Here is a 20,382-nt window from a genome sequence, read left to right as displayed (position 1 = left end):
ATTCTGAGTTTGCAAGTCTTAGAAAGTCACTAAGACTAAATAGCTTTATTTTTCCTTGCAAATGAATTTGGAAATCAAAGGTATTAAATTGAAAAGGTTAAGTTCCTTATGAGTAGAAAACGATTCAATAAGTACTATTTCTAAACATTAATCTACTCATTGAAAAAAAAAATGGTGACCTGTGTTATAATTAAGCCAAGAATCTACCAATCTAAGTGTCCTTCACTCTGGTACTTCAGATACAAATGAGCCCTTGGAATCACCATTCCTTTTGAAAGGTTTTCATTTTCTAAGATATTGTATTCTGATTCTAACATAGAAGTAACTATTTAGTTTAACCTTGAGGAGCTGTTGTTATTTGCTTAGAAACTGGCAACTGAAAAAACTCCTACAATTAGAAGCATTTAGTTATCTTGCAGTAGTTTTAAAGACGTTCTTAGGAAGTAGAATTCATTATTATATAGGAGTCCTCTTTATACATATTAGAAGTGGTGGTGGGAATAAATTTATTATGCACATTTAAGAATAATGATTGTATTAGGCTTTTACTACATATAAATACATTTTAGGGCTGAATTTCTTACATGATAATTCCCTTTTAAAAATAATAAATTGTGTTCCAATCCCAAATGAGATGTTGAAGAATTAGTTCAGATAATTTAGCAACTTTGCATATTTTTGGTGGACAATATTTTAGTAGTTGAGAGGGATCATCTCTTTTGAACATTTTTGTTTATTTACTCTACCTTTTAACCTCCCTTTCTAAGGTATGGACTCATCTGTTTGTCATCAACAGTTCCTTCATATTATGAGTTTCTTGCTGCACTACTCAGAGAAGGCAATGGCACCCCACTCCAGTACTCTTGCCTGGAAAATCCCATGGAAGGAGGAGCCTGGTAGGCTGCAGTTCACGGGGTCATGAAGAGTCGGACACGACTGAGCGACTTCACTTTCACTTTTCACTTTCATGCATTGGAGAAGGAAATGGCAACCCATTCCAGTGTTCTTGCAGGGAGAATCCCAGGGACGGGGGAGCCTGGTGGGCTGCCGTCTATGGGGTTGCAGAGTTGGATACGACTGAAGCGAGTTAGCAGCTATGCTACTGCTTACTCACTTCAGTCATGTCTGACTCTGTGTGACCCTATGGACTGTAGCCTGCCAGGCTCCTCTATCCATGGAATTCTCCAGGCAAGAACTGGAGTGGGTTGCCATGCCCTCCTCCAGGGCATCTTTCCAACCCAGGGATTGAACCTAGGTCTCGTGCATTGCAGGCAGATTCTTTACCACTGAGCTACCAGGGAAGCCCAAACTTCTTGCCATGAAGCCCTTGAACAAGCTATAGCTGGACAGGGCTCAGACTAAGGTAGGTGAGTGAGATGTCTACTGTCCAACACTGAAGGAAGTTCTCACTACAAGGCTGACAGTGTGGCCTCTTTGATGTTGTGCCCTCGGCATCTCACTTGCCTCCCCTGGTCCCAGCCCTGGATCAGAAGCTAAGAATACTGGGTGAGGAAATGACAAAAGAACTGGTGCTGGTCTTGGCCTCATGCAGCCCTCTCCTGCTGATGGTGCCTTGAGTTTCTATCTGACCATGCTTACCAGATTTGCTGACCGTTTGAACAAGTATAGATTTCACTGCTGTGGAAATAGAGAACATTACTCTGCCCTCACATCTTCTTTCTTCGTGTTTCCAGGTAATACCGAAGTTGGAGGGTGTAGTAGAGAGTTTCCAGTATCTCGGCAATGGTCATACCAGAACTCACTTCAAGGCTTTTGGAATTTGCTATGCAAGACCGAATGTCCTTGATATGACCAATATTTCCTAGGGTCTTTACACTGACCAAGAGTTCAGGAAATCTACATGGGTCAAGGTCAGGCCTAGTGTTGGACTGCTCATCCCTAGCAATCCCTAGCTTACTCTTGATTTCCTTCATCCTTCATCCGGTCTGAGTGAGTGAAGTCGCTCCGTCATGTCTGACTCTTTGCGACCCCATGGACTGTAGCCCACCAGGCTCCTCCATCCATGGGATTCTCTAGGCAGGAATACTGGAGTGGGTTGCCATTTCTTTCTCCAGGGGATCTTCCCAACCCAGGGATCGAACCCAGGTCTCCCGCATTGCAGGCAGACGCTTTAACCTCTGAGCCACCAGGGAAGCCTAGTCTAAATGAGTTCAACTCATAAAAACATTTTCAAGGCTCTTCGATTATTTTTCTCTTTTTTTCATCTTTATAAATGCCATGCGTGCATGCTAAGTCACTTCAGTTGTGTCCAACTCTTTGTGACCCCAGGGGCTGTAGCCCACCAGGCTCCTCTGTCCATGATATTCTCTAAGCAAGAATACTGGAGTGGGTTAGCATGCCCTCCTCTAGGGGATCTACCTGACCCAGGGATTGAACCCCCATCTCCTGCAGCTCCTGCATTGCAGGCAGATTCTTTGCTGCTTGCCACCAGGGAAGCCCCAGTAAATGCCATATATTGATCTAAATATCATAGGGAGGTTGTTGGCTAATGTGAGGCTCTTACAAATGAATTAATAAAGTTGCTGTATTACTAAGAATTTTACTGAATATATTTCTTGTATGATGTAGAACTAAATATAAGACCCATAATAATTTATAATCATAAAATAAACAGCTTATAATATGGCAGATCCCTCCCAGATTCAGAATGATTTACCACATAACAAATGCCCATTAAGTGCTTGTTAGTAAACCTTCACTTTATATGTTTTTGTGGTAGAATTTTTCTGAATGCTATATTTTATTTATAATAAGAAACATAACTAGAATAAAAATTACTTATGAATCTGACTCATTTGTTTATAAATGTCCAGAACATAGAAATATTCAAGTAAATTAACCTTGTAATTTCCCCCCCAACATTGGCTTATGTTTAACCAAAGGAAGATGACTTAATATTAACTTAGGATGTTGTAAGGCTATTAACCTTAGATGTTGTAAGGCTTAATTGATTACTGATGTTACAATAGTTTGAAATCCTGAAGTATTAGGAATTGTAACTGCAGAGAAATCTCATTAAATATTCTAGATATAGCAAACTTTGCTTTAAATCTGAATTTTAAGTATACATATTTTGAAAGTATTAACTCCAAAACAAACAACAAAAAAGATTTCACTTACTAATAAAGGACACTTGAAGATTTTAATTTTTTACCTTATTATCTATGCAATGGTAAACTAAAATACATTCTGGATTATGCTTCCTACCTTCCAAAGCTTGGTTCAGATATATTTTATTTCTTAAGAGGATGAGCACTAATGGCAACTAATATCTAAGAAACCTCAAGTGAGACAGAAATCAAATGTTTTATATAGCTTTAGGCTTTGGTGAAAATAGAAATAAACAGATGGGGCTTCTATCTTTTTTGATATGGAAATAATTTACATAGGCAAATCTTTTAATGGCAATACAATTAAATTCCCAGGGTAAAAAATTTCCATTTCTACTACTAGCTTAAGGGGATTATTGTATTGAATAGCTATAATGCTTTATATTCAAATCTTTTATGGAACTTATTGCTAAATTGTCTTGAGACTTTACATCCAGAACATTTTGTTGATGACTTCTCACTCCCAGGGGAGGAAACAGTGCTGTTATTCCCATTTCATAGATGTGTAAGTGCTGTAGTTAATATAAGGATATATGCATGTCTGTTTCTGCACACAAAGTGAATATATATGTAGCAAATCTGGCTAGAATTTTCACTGGGCCTCAAACATTATATGGATCTTTTGAATTTGGCATTTTGTTAGTGTGTTTCTATGAATATCTGAAGCCATATTTGTTGTTTAATATGGCTTCAGAATGATCCAGCTTCCCCTGTTAAATTTTATTTCTTACTTGAGTCCATTTATGTATTCAATACTATATTTCAATACAAAATAAATCAGGTTTTTCTTTTCCTTTCCTACCCTTTTTTCCTTTTTGGTTCCAAGAACAGGTTGTTTAAGTCAAAATATCAGTGAGGATTCCTGCTTTATATGGCTGTTAGTAATTCTATAAATATGGTATTTTAGGGCAGTGCTACTTTGTTGACATATTTCTTCCATTTCAACCTAAATATTGTCATGTGTTTGTAGTGAAACATGCTGTTTTCCAATTTTCAGTTTATTTCTTTCTCTTGTAGTCCTGTAAACTCCACATGCACAAAAGTCTAATGTGGTACATGTTCATACAAGCAATTTTTGGCTCCTTCTTGGAGCCAAAATTAGTCTTATTTTGACTTATGTGAATGAAAGGACTCAAAGAAAGCTGGCTCACAATAAATAATTGGTATTCTCAAAGTTAGTCCTGTATGATGCTGGGATATGAAATGATAAATGAGCAAGTGGATAATTTTTAAAAACATAACACTCTGTTATTAGGCAAAGGAAAACCTAACAGTAGTAATGCATGCTTGGCTGTTTCAAAATTTTTACAGACTTTTACAGGTCATATTATAAATTCTGTATGAATTTGACTGTTCCTTCTTAAGACAAAACTCTCTAAGTCAGTCGAGCATAGATACTAGGGATGTATTTTCAAAGCTTTTTGAAAGAAAATTTATCTGTGTGTCTTCCATTAATTATTTTTGCATCGTTCTTGTCCTGGAAATTGCTTTGGGATGTCTAACTTTTTAAACTTGATCTCAGACTGATAGTATTAGAGTGTAAAATTCTGGTCATTTATTTGTGGTCCCATAAAGCTAATCAGGGCTTCCCTGGTGGCTCAGATGGTAAAGAATCTGCCTGCAATGCAGGAGACCTGGGTTCAACCTCTGGGTTGGGAAGATCCCCTGGAGAAGGGAATGGCTATCTAGTCCAGTGTGCTTGCCTGGAGAATTCCATGGACAAAGGAGCCTGGTGGACTATACTCTGTGGAGTCCCAGCGAGTCAGACACAACTGAATGACTAACACTGACACTAAAGCTATTCAATCATCAGGAAATGAAAATAGGCCTTTAAATATTGGTTTGCAATAAAACTTAATTTTAAGGAAAAATAAAAAATCCTAAAGAGTGAGACATTTAGAGAAAATGTCATCTACCTGCAGTGTTATATTCTTTAGAAAAATTTTTTGGGCACACCATGCATCATGCAGGATCTCACTGAAGACCAGGGATTGAAACTGCTTCCCCTGCAGTGGGAGTGCAGAGTCTTAACCACTTAGGGAGGTTCCAGTATCACATTCTTGAAATGTCACATAATAGCAACATCCATTGCAGATAAGCCAATCAGTAGAGAATTTTTTGGAATTTCTATTCACGTGCAATCTTCCTTACAAAAATGCGTTTTAAGAAAAAATCAATTAGAATTTAGAATCTTCAGATTTTATAAGTACTAGAAAGCACAATATGGAGAAGGCAATGGCACCCCACTCCAGTACTAGGCTGCAGTCCATGGGGTCGCTAAGAGTTGGACAGGACTGAGTAACTTCACTTTCACTTTTTACTTTCATGCATTGGAGAAGGAACTGGAAACCCACTCCAGGGTTCTTGCCTGGAGAATCTCAGGGATGCGGAGCCTGGTGGGCTGCTGTCTGTGGGGTTGCACAGAGTTGGACACAACTGAAGTGACTTAGCAGCAGAAAGCACAATATACAAAGATTGCCCAGTTTGTTAAAAATGCCTGTTTCTAAAATAATATAAGAATAGGGCTCATATAGTTGTGTAATCCATTTTAATGTAGAGAAAGATAAAATTATGAAATAAAAGATTAAAAATGGAGCAAGTACATGTTGTTGTTCAGTTGCTCAATCGTGTCCAACTCTTTGAGACCCCATGGGCTGCAGCACACAGTCTTGTCCTTCACCTTCTCCCAGAGTTTGCTCAAACTCATGTCCATTGAGTCGGAGATGCATCCAACCATCTCATCCTCTCTCATCCCCTTCTCTTCCTGCCTTCAATCTTTTCCAGTGTCAGGGTCTTTTCCAGATCTTCTTTATATCAGGTGGCCAAAGTATTGGAGCTTCAACTTCAACATCAGTCCTTCCAATGAATATTCAGAGTTGATTTCCTTTCCTTTCAAGTCAAACCAGGATTGACTGGTTTGATCTCCTTGCTGTCCAAGGAACTCTCAAGAGTCTTCTCCAGCACCACAGTTTGAAAGCATCAGTTCTTTAGTGCTCAGCCTTTTTTATGGTCCAAATCTTACATCCATACATGACTACTGGAAAAACCATACCTTTGACTATACGGACCTTTTTCAACAAAGTGATGTCACTGCTTTTTAATACGCTGTCTAGGTTTGTCACAGGTTTTCTTCCAAGGAGCAAGGGTCTTTTAATTTCATGGCTGCAGTCACCATCTGCATTGATTTTGGAGCCCAAGAATATAAAGTCTGTCATTGTTTCCATTGTTTCCCCATCTAATTGTCATGAAGTGATGGGACTGGATGCCATGATCTTAGTTTTTTGAATGTTGAGTTTTAAGCCAACTTTTTCACTTTCCTCTTTCACCTTCATCAAGAAGTTCTTTAGTTCCTCTTCAATTTCTGCCATTAGGGTGGTGTCATCTGCTTATCTGAGGTTATTAATAATTCTCCCCACAATCTTGATTCCAGCTTGTGCTTCCTCCAGCCCAACATTTCTCATGATGTACTCTGCATATAAATTAAATAAGCAGGGTGACAATAAACAGCCTTGACCTACTCCTTTTCCTATTTGGAACCAGTCTGTTGTTCCATGTCCAGTTCTAACTGTTGCTTCCTGGCCTGCATACAGATTTCTCAAGAGGCAGGTCAGGTGGTCTGGTATTCCCATCTCTTTAAGAATTTTCCAGTTTGTTGTGATCCACACAGTCAAAGGCTTTAGTATAGTCAATGAAGCAGAAGTGGATGTTTTTCTTGAATTCCCTTGCTTTTTCGATAATCCAGTAGATGTTGGCAATTTGATCTCTGGTTCTTCTACTTTTTCTAAGTCCAGCTTGTACATATGACATTTCTTGCTTCACATACTGTTGAAGCCTGCCTTGAAGAGTTTTCAGCATTACCTTGCTTAGCATGTGAAATGAGTGCAATTTTGTGGTAGTTTGAACAGCCTTTGGCCTTGCCCTTATTTGGGATTGAAATATGGAAAACTCATCAGTGTCCACAGGACTGGAGCAATTACATATACACAGAGAATTCAGTTTTAAATTTAAATATTTTGTGTGGAAATATTCAGCCTTACCAATGTTCCTCCAATAAATCTGCAGATAAAAGTAACATTTAGTATTAAGATATAGAGAGTACTATTTCATACTTTACTCTTCAAAACCAAATGAAGTCATTAGGAAACATAATTTTGCCTACTTATTTTATAATCTGACTCCTAAATTTACAATATAGGTATGCTTTAAATTAAAGAAATCAAACCATGAGTACAAATTAGTTTTAATGTATTTTCCTTACTATTTATATTGTTTATAAACCCTAGGCAAAGTGGGGGATGGATTATGTTTTCCACAAATGACTACATGGAAAGGGGAAAATATAATTTTGAAGAAGTAGAGTTAATTTTATTAATTGCAGATACAATTAAAACATTGACTCAGGTCAATAAACAACTTTTTAGAAGATATAGAGAAATGTTTTTCTCTGTGTGTATGTGTGTGTGTTTGTGAATTTTATTAACATAATTGCAAGCTGAATTTGTGCTTAGAGCCCCCACTAAACTAAATGTGTACTCTTGAACATTAAGGAACTTGAGGGGACCATTAGTTTTGGGTAAGGACCTTGACTGACCTATATGTCAAATTCACTCAAACTGCACACTAGTTCCTATGTTATAGAGATACTTGAAGAAAGGTGACCATTCACATGTCTTGCACTGTTCTGCATGTCTCTGGTAGCTTCTGAGTTAGAACACTATAAATAGCAGAACTTCCTTTCCTGAGGCTCTCCAAAGCCTTTGGATTCTTATCCAGGCTCATTTGGTTTAGCTGTCTGTCATGAGTTAGGTTCTCTGAAAGTAGACACAGACATGTTGTTTGAGGAGTCAGATATTTACGAGAGATTAATATTAGTGGAGGGACACTTCAAAAAGTATGATTGGGCAAAGATAAAGTAAATTATGACTCTAGTTTGACAAAACCTGATGGGAAGTCTTGTCCTTCAGTGTTTCTTATGTTGGGCTCTAGTCTTTATATCTCTGCCTGCTGTGGATATGGGCTATTCTAGGAAAGTCATTAGTGGGGATCTGGATTTGATCCCTGGGTTGGGAAGATCCCCTGGAGAAGGGAAAGGCTACCCAAATCAGTATTCTGGCCTAGAGAATCCCATGGACTGTATAATCCATGGGGTCACAAAGAGTCAGACACGACTGAGTAACTTTCACTTCAGGAAAGTCAAGGCAGCCCTCTGCAACTGAGGTAGACCCTGCAGGAAGGTAGACCCTGGTGACCATCCACTGACCTCACTCCTTGCAGCAGGGTAGCAGGTCCTTCCTGGAGGAGGACTGAGAGAAGCATCTCCATGTTTATATTGCCTGTGGTCCTTACAGTCTTGAGAGTTTGAGAATTCAAGGGCCTGGAGTCAGTGTGAAGAGTTCTCAAAATCTGCTTATTCTCTTCAAATTATAGGATGCAATTAATGACTTGACATTTCACTCTAATGACTTACAGACTTATAGATAGGTAACTCTGGGTTGATCTGGTTATGTTGTGGCTTATCCATGGCAGTTTTGAATTAAAATTCTTATAAGTAAATTTAACTACAGCTTATGACTGAATTGCTTTTTTATTCTCATTTTATCAGATAAATGAAACCATGCAGTATTTGTCCTTCTGTGGCTGGTGTACTTCACTTAACATAATATCCTTAAGGGTCATTTCCTTAAAAAGGAAGAATTTCCTTCCTTTTTAAAGGCTGAGTAATATATCATAGTTCGTGTATGTGACATTTTCTTTACCCATTCATCCTAGATAGACGTTTAGGTTGTTTCCATATCTTGGTTATTGTGATAAACATTGGAGTGCTGATATCTTTTTAAGGTTCTGATTTCAATTCTTTGGATAAATATCCAGAAGTAGGATCACTGGATCAAATATTTCCAGTTTTAATTTTTTGGAAGAAACTATACTGTTTTCCATAGTGGCTGTACTATTTTGCATTTTCACCACTAGTGGGATTATTTTTAATTATAACAATGATTATTTAAGTAACTTTATATTCCAGATGTGATTTGAGCTTTATTCCCAAGAAATATTAGGAAAAAGATGCCAAAGGAAGAGAAACTGTAACTCTAATATCTTACTACTACACTTAATGTCTTTGGGTTTGAAAGATTTGTAAGACTAACCACTACTAGAAAAATGTTGAATTAGAAAACTATGTTTTAGAAATGAGTTCAACCAAAAATAAAACAATTAAATTTAATTTTAAAAATGTGGTTATAAGTAAATATTATACCAAATATAAAATGAAAAAGATGAATGTTTAATATTTTAAGTATGAAAAGAAATAATAGGGGTAATACATGTAAGTTAAGAGAGTGTATACTTTTATTGTTTCATGTTGTAACCTTTCCTCTTTCACTGAGTTAGCTATTTAATAGTTTAGCTGTAGTCTACTAAATAATTAGTAGATTTTCTGACTGAAGTAATTTAGTGTGAATAAAATTTAATTGTGATGTAAATGGTTTTATCAAAAGGAATTGCTGTGCCCACTTACATCTCTATTGGTAGACTATGGAAGAAAAAATACTGTTGAAGCAGGTGATCTGTATTCCCTTAACCAGTTTCCCAGGAAGTAAATCACATAGAATTAAATACAGCTAAAAATTGCCCATTGCTTCTCACATTTGTGAGTAAAGCCTAAGAGGAATGGTTAAAATACAACTGGAGCATAGCAAAAATGCTATTTTCAAGCCAGTTATGACTCAGAGAAACAGTAGAATTATGCAGTATCTTTGCTACCTGATAGCTATTCATTTATACGTTCATTCAACCAGTCAGTATTTGCTAGGTCAGCTCAGTTCAGTTGCTCAGTCATGTCCGACTCTTTGCGATCCCGTGAATCGCAGCACGCAAGGCCTCCCTGTCCATCACCAAACTCATGTCAGTCGAGTCGGTGATGCCATCCAGCCATCTCATCCTCTGTCGTCCCCTTCTCCTCCTGCTCCCAATCCCTCCCAGCATCAGAGTCTTTTCCAATGAGTCAACTCTTCGCATGAAGTGGCCAAAGTATTGGAGTTTCAGCTTTAGCATCAGTCCTTCCAAAGAACTGATCTCCTTCAGAATGGACTGGTTGGATCTCCTTGCAGTCCAAGGGACTCTCTTTGTTAGGTATTTACAATAAATAGGAATATAGCAGTGATAATTAATCACACCTCCTCCTTTACCTCTAAATTTAGGAGCAATTGAGAAACGAAACAGAGTGTCCAAAGACATAGAGATCTGAATATCAGCTTGATTACTATTAAAGCTATTTGGAAAACAGGGCCTAGATCTGCAACCAGATGGACTTCTTAGAGCCCCCATTCCCTGAAACAAATGTATTTGCTCACAGTTGCAAATTTCCCACATTGATGTGCAACTGTAAATAGATTTCTTTGAAAAAATTATTGAGAAGAGTTGAACCAGTCTTGCTCAATTCCATTTTCCAAAGTCACTAATCACACCTGTTACTCTCCCTTGTGGACCTGGGGTTAAATGATCTCTCCAAAGTCTCTGAAAATTAACATCACTGGCCATGGTATGAATTCACAGAGGTACAAAATGGCCTCCCCGATCACCTACTGTGTGCCAGATGCTGTGTTATGTGTCAGTGATACTGTGTTGGACATTTGAAAAGGCAGGGTCTCTCTGCTTGATGTCTGGTGTTGACCATAATCTTATTGGAGAAATTAGTCATATACTTGGATATAGGGCAGTAAAATTTAAATGCCAAATTTTACTTAGCTTGTGTGTGTGCTCAGTCGTGTCCAACTCTTTGCGACTTTATGGACTGTACCCCACCAAGCTCCTCTGTCCATGGGATTCTTCAGGCAAAAATACTGGAGGGGGTTGCCATGCCCTCCTCCAGGGGCTCTTCCTGACTCAGGGATTGAACCTGAATCTCCTGCGTATCCTGCTTTGCAGGCAGATTCTCTAACTACTGAGATACCTGGGAAGCCCAGTTTTTACTTAACCTTTACTTAAAAAGTGACAAGTCTTTCAATGCCTATTTAGTTAATATTCAAAGATGATTAGCTTTAGTTTCTAGCAGAGGTAGAATTTGGGTATGTGGAAGGAAGAGACAATATGCGGCAGGAATGAGGGTAAGTACCTGGGCATTCAGGAGTCATTATGCCCATTGGTCTTCAAAGTTTTCTTCTCTAACAGTCTCCCAAGAGATCTGCAGAGTTGGCTTTTAGTATGGAACAATTGATCAAATCAAAACCCAAACTAAGCAAACAAACATACAAACAAAACCCCCAAATGAGTAAAATCCGTATTTTAACAGGCAGGGTATGGAAGGGAAGGAGAAAGCCAGATAATGAAAGGTGAAAGAGATGATCAAAACTGTTCTCTCCAGCCCAACCCCATTTATACCCCTTCTTCCCTTACACCAGAGCACAATTTCAAACAGTTCCTAATGGATAGGGCTGCTTAGGGTGGGAATAATAGGGCCATGGAACAGGAAGTGATTTAGTCTATGAATTTTATTTATTTTTTCTCATGCATCTGCTCTTCTCACTGCTTTTCTTCAGAAGTATGTCCTCTTTATTCTTAAAATAATTCCTCTCTAGTTGGATGAAAAATTATACTCTACTCTTATGTGGAAATGTCTTTTTAAGCTGCTTTACAATTTAGATTAGGAGTATGTAAGCAGATTTGGGTAATAGTTATTTAGGGAATAGTAATAGATTATACATATATATGTATATATGCCATGTATAATTATTTTATCTTTCAAAATCTATGATCTGAGCATTTGCCAAACACAATGTGCTTGACCTTATTGAAAGGAGATTTCCAGATAGAAGCTTAATTTTTCTGCTTCCCCTTGTCATAAGGTTCTTATTATTATCTTTAATAGACTATGAATATTTGGGTTGATAAGTAACTGAGTCAAGGATTGATTTACATTTGATTAACTAAAGCCGTTTAAATATCTCTTAACTTCTAAGTTGAAAATGAGTACCAGTAGAACCTGAAACTTTGTTATATTTCAGTATTTTATGTCAAATTGGTTAAGTCAATATGAATAAAAGATAACATCAATGACATCTAACTAGTTCTTTGACTCTGAGGCACTTAGATCTAAAATCAGATAATGAATTAAAAGTTAAATTTTTCTAATTGACTATGATCTTGAGAGTTGAAGAATATTCTTATAATTTCATATCCACTTAAATAGTGATGAAGAATTAGACTATAATGAAAATGAGTACCCAATTAAAATTAAGCCACTAAGTGGATCCTGTCATAAGTGGAATTTAATTTACAAGAAGGTTTTACAGAGAAAAGTTATTGGAATTTTACTAAGAGACCCAGAGGAGAAAATGTGAAAAGAAGAGCTGCAGGACATATTAAAAGAATTGAGGCTGTTTATTCCAAATCTGGGAAAAAAGTAAAGTGAAAGGAAAAAAAAAACACCCAATGTAGTCATCTGACAATAATGTTTATATACATGTTCATATTTTGGAAAGAGAAAAGTTGTTCTTTGTGTCTAGTGAAAGCAAACTGAGCCAAATCCTTCTCAATTCCAAGAGGGAGTGAGATTAAACTCACCTTAGAATTCATTGTCTACTTTATTGCCCTGTAGTGATCAACCTAGAGAAAAGCAGCAGACTCAAATTTCAAATTGAACTGGGTCAATCTTAGTCCATGCTAATTCAATCAATTTTGATGATTAAAAGGTTAATAGATTTCAATGTTCAAAATAACTTTTGATCTCTTTGAATTTGGCTTAGACCTTTCACTTGAATTTGCTATGCCAAAAATATGTGAGAATAATACGAGAAAGATGTTTCTGCAAAATTCATTTGTATAAGGTATTCTAAACCTAGGTAGAATACAGGATTTTCTTTCCATACTCCTATCTTTTAGGATACACTGGGTAAGGATAGCATTCTCGTTTTTTCCTGTATTTTCAAAGAGAGAAAGGGACTGAAATAGTTTGTCATATAATTCAAGCACTTCAGCCTCTTTCATGTGAAATCTCTGATAAATTGATGTAAATGATCCTTTGTTTTAAATTACCATAATATTTGTTTTAACTCTGCATAAGACGTATATGAACACTCACATGCAGCATACTCATGGAGAAGGAAATGGCAGCCCACTCCAGTGTTCTTGCCTGGAGAATCCCAGGGACAGTGGAGCCTGGTGGGCTGCCGTCTATGGGGTCGCACAGAGTCGGACACGACTGAAGCGACTTAGCAGTAGCAGCATGCAGCATACTCAGTATGCATATCCTGGGATAACCATCTTCTAACCTTTCTCCCTCAATGTCAGTCACATCTCTTTCCCACCATAGCACCCCCAAGTTGACTACACTTAAGCCACTGTTGTGAAAAGGCAACTCAAAACAGATATTTGTTATTTTAAAATTTATATCTAGAACAAACTAAAACTGTATAATCATGCTTTTCAGTATTTTTAAGATAGTATTTTCTTTAGATAATCACTTAGTGATGCTTTATTTTTACAATAAAATTTAAATGACTGTTTACTCTGTCCTAGGCACTGAAGGCAGGCACATCAGTGAACAAAGCTAACCAAATCCTCTGCCCACATGAGGTTCACTTTCTAGTGGGATAAGACAGATATTTTAAAGAAGACACTGGATGATATGTTAGAAGGCAATGAGTGCTGTGAAGAAAGAGTAGACTAAGGAAATAGAGTGCTGAGGGGCATATTGCTATTTATTTCCACTCTTTTTTAGATTCTATTCCCATATAGGTCATTACAGAGCATTTAGTAGAGTTCCCTATGCTATCCAGTAGGTTCTTACTAGTTATCGGTTTTGTATCTTTGTAGTGTGTATATGCCAATCCCAATCTCTCAGTTTATTCTTCCCTCCTTAACACTATTCTGTAAACATGAATTTGTTTTCTACATCTGTGACTCTATTTCTGTTTTGCAAATAGGTTTATTTGTACCACTTTTTTTTAAGATTCCATATATAAGCGATATCATATGATATCCGTCTTTATCTGACTTACTTCACTCAGTATGACAATCTCTAGGTCCATCCATGTTACTGTAGATGGCGTTACTTTATTCCTTTTTATGACTGAGTAATATTCCATTATATATATGTACTACATCTTCTTTGTCCATTCCTCTATCAGTGGACATTTAGGCATATTGCAATGTTAAATAGGTCTTGCCAAGAAGAAGAATGACTTTGAGTAAAGACTTGAAGGAATCGTTAAACTTTAGACTCAAAATTTGATGTTTTCTTCTTAAAATTTTAATGTTTATTACTGAAATCATTGGCCTGCAAGAAAATTAAACCAATCAATCCTAAAGGAAATCAATCCTGTATATTCATTGGAAGGACGGATACCGAAGCTGAAGCTTCAACACTTTGGCCACTTGATGTGAAGAGTCAACACATTGGAAAAGACCCTGATGCTGGGAAAGATTGAGGGCAGGAAGACAAGAGGGCAACGGAGGATGATGGTTGAATGGTATCATTAACACAATAGACATGAGTTTGAACAAACTCTGGGAGATAATGAAGGGCAGGGAAGCTTGATGTGCTGCAGTCCATAGGGTTGCCAAGAGTCAGACATTACTTAGAGACTGAACAACAATAACTGAAATCATGAATGGGAAGGAAAGGGTGAATTATTTCATTTAAGAGAAATGTCTGAATGGAAAGGATGTATTTTTATCTTTGTATTTCTAGGTGTTTCAGAGGTATCCTTTTTGACCATCCTAGCACATATCTGGCCTTTTTACTCTGAATGGAAGGGGGACTGAGGACATTTATCCATGTATCTTCAGAGCTCAGCATGGTACTTGGCACATGGTAGAAGCTAAATAATGTGACCTAAAAATCTAAACTGTTTTATTGACATATGCATTTTTTTATTAAACAGTTAGGGATCATGACATGATAGAGGTCATTTATTTTATAGAACTCATATTTATATAGTCTTTGGTTACTTTTCCTGACATTCTATGAGTGTATAGACTTCTCTTCATTAAGGTTTCCTTTGCACTTTTAGCATCAAACTACCAAAGTGCTCTGGTAGTAGGCATTTAAATGATCACTGAAGCTTATAGTCTAAATCCTAGACTATGCACCTCTTTCTACTAGGACTGAGGCAACTAAAATATCCTTTGATGGTAACAGTGATTTCTTTCAGACTCTTGGAATGAAATAGCATTTGGGGACCTATTAGCTAGAAGAGGGGATTCCAAATAATAGCTCTTTGTTCAGAGTATCTTGAGCGATTCATAGATAAGTCAATTGGCACCTATCATTTGAAACTCATCAGAGGCCAATGTAGTTAAGTGGAATATAAAGGATAGTACAGGCAGTAAACAGAAGACTTGTAACAATATAATGTGCAGTGGAAAAGAGACTGGAAGATCAATAAAAGCTGCAAAAAAGAACAAAAAATATAATTAAAGGGGCAAAAAGACATATTGAACACAATCTCAGGGACTATTTCAGACAACAGTAAATGTCTCCTCAAATATATCTTTAAAAGACAGAATGTAAAGTACAAAATAGTCCCATGGAGAAAAGAAGAAAAATACCAAATAGAATTGTAGGAATAGGCTAACAAGAGTCAGATTGCTTATGCTAATTTTTACCTTTCTTTAAAATAATTAGATGGTGTCAGATAGATCAGGGAATTTGAAATTCTTATCTGAGAAGAGGATCAGTTCAGTTCATTCATTCAGTCATGTCCGACTCTGTGACCCCATGGACTGCAGCACGCCAGGCTTGCCTGTCCATCACCAACTCCCAGAGCTTACTCAAACTCATGTCCATAGAGTTGGTGATTCCAACCAACCATCTCATCCTCTGTTGTCCCCTTCACCTCCTGCCTTCAATCTTTCCCAGCAACAGGGTCTTTTCCAATGAGTCAGTTCTTCGCATCAGGTGGCCAGAATATTGGAGTTTCAGCTTCAACATCAGTCCTTCCAATGAATATTCAGGACTGATTTCCTTTAGGATGCACTGGTTGGATCTCTTTGCAGTCCAAGGGACTCTAAAGAGTCTTCTCCAACACCATAGTTCGAAAGCATCAATTCTGCGCTCAGCTTTCTTTATAGTCCAACTCTCATATCCATACATGACTAATAGAGAAACCATAGCTTTGACTAGATGGACCTTTGTTGGCAGAGAAGAGAATAGAGAAAAGCGACGGGAAAAATATAAACAGAGGTGTTATTTTAGGCAGGTACAACTGAGTACAATAGATAAATTGGCATATATAAGACAACTGAAATTTGCAGTTCACATGCCAAGTTTTGCCAACTAAGTACAGTTATTTTAGGTTTTAAGAAAGTTAAATATTATTTTAAAAAACATCAGGAGGTAAATGTTTCCTGACTTACCTCCATTTTATGAAAGCATTTGGCTACACATGACTTCCTCAAGAACATAAAATAATACTTTCAGTAGAAATTATTTTTTGACAGTGTATTTCCATGACTTGAAATGAAGGTTTTCACCTGCTGAAATACATCAGAGATACCTAGGACATTTTCCCAATAAATTTACCCCTATTGAGAACCACCACCTTAGACATTTGATTAACTTATAATATTCTTTGGAAATGTACTGAACATGATCACTTTTACTTCCTAAAATCATCAGCCTGTGTCCTGAATTACACATAAAGAATGGCTGACAAATTAAAATGTAAAATAAGGAAATCATATTATGAGAAGTGACATGCAAAGATGATTTCCCAGATAGAAACAGAATTCAGACTGGCTAACTGTGTTTTAAGCCAGTGTCTGTCAGGGAAGTCTTGTTATCATGCATTAATTACATTAATTCATTACATGCATTAATTACTTATTGTGCTTTCCTCTGTGCTAATTCCAAAAACTTTTTAGTTTAGTGGCTGAGAAGGTAAATCATGACTATTTAAAGATAAAGTATCAAGCTTGAGATCTTGAACACTGGTTCCAAGGTTGTAGATATAAGAAAACTTTGCCTCAAAGATTATTTGATAAGTTAGGTGAAGGATAACATACTTTTGGTTAACTCTGCTCATGGAGACTCATATACAAACTGATACAAACACCTATAAAATGTGTTAGATAGTACTTTGTCCAACTTTCTGAAAGGAACTTGTACTTTGCAACTAAAGGAGGCATTGTATTTCTAAAGAGCAGTTTACAACAGAAAAATGATGAGGTTTTACCATTTTAACCCTTGAAAAGCTGAGTGCACTTTGTTAAACTAGAAGAACATAGAAACAGAGGTCTAGAAATCATGTATTGTGTTCCTATTGTATACCAAGGTTGGGGTGTATGTGTGTGTGTGTGTGTGTGTGTGTGTGTGGTAAGACTGGAGGTGAGTGGTAGGATAGAAAAGGATTTGACACCATGGGGTCCAGAGCTAAAAATGTGAGGAAAGGAAAGGAGAGAATTAGTGTATTTCTATCTTTGATAGCTGCATTTCACCCTTGAAGAGAGAATAGCATCGTGATCATCCTTATTTACGTGATTTCAACTCATGGCCAAATTTGTTTCATTCATATCTCTATTCATTCCCCCAACTTCTGATTATTTGAAGAAATCTCAGATATGATATTAGTCTATCCTTAAGTATTTCAGTATATATCTTAAAAAATCAAAATTCTTAAAAATGTAATCATAATGCTATTATCTGTCTTAAAAATTACACTGAATACAATAAAATATCAATTTAGTTTCAAATTTCCTCAATTACTACTGAGGCATTTTCCTTTATAGTTTACTTCTAATAAAATCAAAATGTTGGGGGCTTCCTTGGTGGCTCAGTGGTAAAGAATCCATCTGCCAATGCAGGAGACACGACTTCAATCTCTGGTCTGGGAAGATTCCACATACTGTGGAGCAACTAAGCCCATGGGCCACAACTATTGAGCCTGGGCTCTAGAGCCTGGGAGCTGCAACTAAGCCACCACAGTGAGAGCCCCAGGCACCGCAATGAACATTAGCTCCTGTGGCTAAGTTGTGTCTGAACTCTTTTGAGGCCCCATGGACTGCAGCCCACCAGGCTCCTCTGTCCATGGGATTCTCTGGGCAAGAATAGTGGAGTGGGTTGCCATTTTCAAACTTGCATCTCCTGCATTGGCAGGCAGATTCTTTACTACTGAGCTGCCAGGGAAGCATCCTAGATATAATTAATTCTACTAAAAAGCAAAGTGCGATGTATTTTCAGATGTTCCATAGTGCTTGCTTTTGCATCAGTATTCATAGAACAATAAAGTTTTAGTTTCTTCATGATCCTAAAGCTCAGGGAAGGCGCAGCACTTGAGATAAGTTCATCAAACACAAGAGGTCTGTGGAATACAGTTTGATAGATAACCTTGAAGATCCCTTTTAGTTCTAAGCCTCAGAATACTGATGAGCTGTATGGTACACTTCAGTGTTATTTCCCGCAAGTTATACTTGAGCAAAGCTAAGGCATACTAATAGGGAAAAGACAGACACATAGCATTTCAGCTAAATTGAAGTATTTCTGGGTTGTCAATAATTCTACAAGTGGACTGAGGATAGACAAAGTATTGATACGCTTCAGTTCCTCTTTCAAGCAAACCAAAACACCTGCCAGTGAGAAGAGCCTACATTTGAAGAAAAGTGGTCAGTAACAGGATATCAACTTCAAATCTAGAGAGTATGGTTTTATCAAATATACTGTGCATTTATTTAATACATTTGCATATTGTAATTTTGGATTTTTTTTTTTTAGCTAGTTGTGCTTTATATTTTGTATTCTGCTAAGATTCACACATCTGCTTCTTTAGGCACAAACAGCACACATTGTCCTGGAAGATGGAACTAAGATGAAAGGTTACTCCTTTGGCCATCCATCCTCTGTTGCTGGTGAAGTGGTTTTTAATACTGGCCTGGCAGGGTGAGTAATGCTTCTCTTCCAAGGCTTTCTTCTTCCTTGATATAGAGGAATAACTGGATGATATGACTCATGGTGGGAAGTTGAAATCACCGCATCATCATTACCACACTATGCATTATCCTGAAGTTGCCTTGTGCTTGTACACAGCTCGAACCTTGGACACAAACTCCTCCCTGTGGCTGTAAATGAAAGAGAATACAGACACTGGTGTTCCCCTGGTGAAAAAGAACAAAATTAATTCTAGAAATTTAGGTTAGGTAATCCATGGGAGACCTGGTACATAGATCTGATATTTTCAAAATTTATCAAGTGAGACTGAATTTAGTATTTAAGACCTGCTAATAGATATACATCAATGAAGGTAAGAGTTGCTACAGAAATTATTCAGCTGCTTTTATCTAGCCAACAAATGTTCATCTGGCAACCAGGAGGCTGAAGTTCTGGTCTCAGTGCTAATGGTAACTGATAATGTGATATTGAAAAAATCACTCAGGCTTTCTAAGTCTTAGTTTCTATATGTAAAGAGTGAGGGAATTGGATCAGCGAGTAGTTTATAGCTGGGGATTTAAAAATTATGTCTTAAAAAATTAGGTGGTTTCAAAAGGTTTCCATTAGAGATTCAAAAGAACTAAACTGTAAAATAGTTGATGAATTCTTTAGGGAAATTCAATTAGCCTTACCTTATAAAGACAAGCAGGCATTGTGTTAACTGATATTGAAGTTATTGATTGACCAAGCTTCCATTATATCATTAATGTACATTCTTCACTAAACTCTTGCTCCCTGTTTGAAATAAAGAATATTAGATGATTTTTAAAATAGTTCCAAAGCTCGTTTCATACATGACATTTCACATGTTTCAATGACATTCTCCCAAATCTTCCCACCCTCTCCCACAGAGTCCATAAGACTGTTCTATACATCAGTGTCTCTTTTGCTGTCTCGTACACAGGGTTATCGTTACCATCTTTCTAAATTCCATATACATGCGTTAGTATACTGTATTTATGTTTTTCCTTCTGGCTTACTTCACTCTGTATAATAGTCTCCAGTTTCATCCACCTCATTAGAACTGATTCAAATGTATTCTTTTTAATGGCTGAGTAATACTCCATTGTGTATATGTACCACAGCTTTCTTATCCATTCATCTGCTGATGGACATCTAGGTTGCTTCCATGTCCTGGCTATTATAAACAGTGCTGCGATGAACATTGGGGTACACGTGTCTCTTTCCCTTCTGGTTTCCTCAGTGTGTATGCCCAGCAGTGGGATTGCTGGATCATAAGGCAGTTCTATTTCCAGTTTTTTAAGGAATCTCCACACTGTTCTCCATAGTGGCTGTACTAATTTGCATTCCCACCAACAGTGTAAGAGG

General features: G+C 37.2%; 1 protein-coding gene across 1 annotated transcript in view; it reads left to right on the top strand.

Moving 5' to 3' along the window:
- The window catches only part of CPS1 (carbamoyl-phosphate synthase 1), a 145,421-nt gene that overhangs the window by 4,767 nt on the left and 120,272 nt on the right, over positions 1 to 20,382 (top strand). Inside the window, exon 2 of the mRNA XM_086341970.1 lies at positions 18,896 to 19,005. Within this exon, the coding sequence (XP_086198096.1) occupies positions 18,896 to 19,005 (110 nt within the window). The remainder of the gene's footprint in view (positions 1 to 18,895; positions 19,006 to 20,382) is intronic.

Source organism: Bos grunniens, chromosome 2 (genome assembly GCF_055505025.1).
Source record: "Bos grunniens cultivar Pamir isolate PY7600 chromosome 2, Bosgru_T2T1.0, whole genome shotgun sequence".
NCBI lineage: Eukaryota > Metazoa > Chordata > Mammalia > Artiodactyla > Bovidae > Bos > Bos grunniens.
Note: the sequence above shows the minus strand (reverse complement) of the source record. Positions and strands in the feature narration are given on the sequence as shown.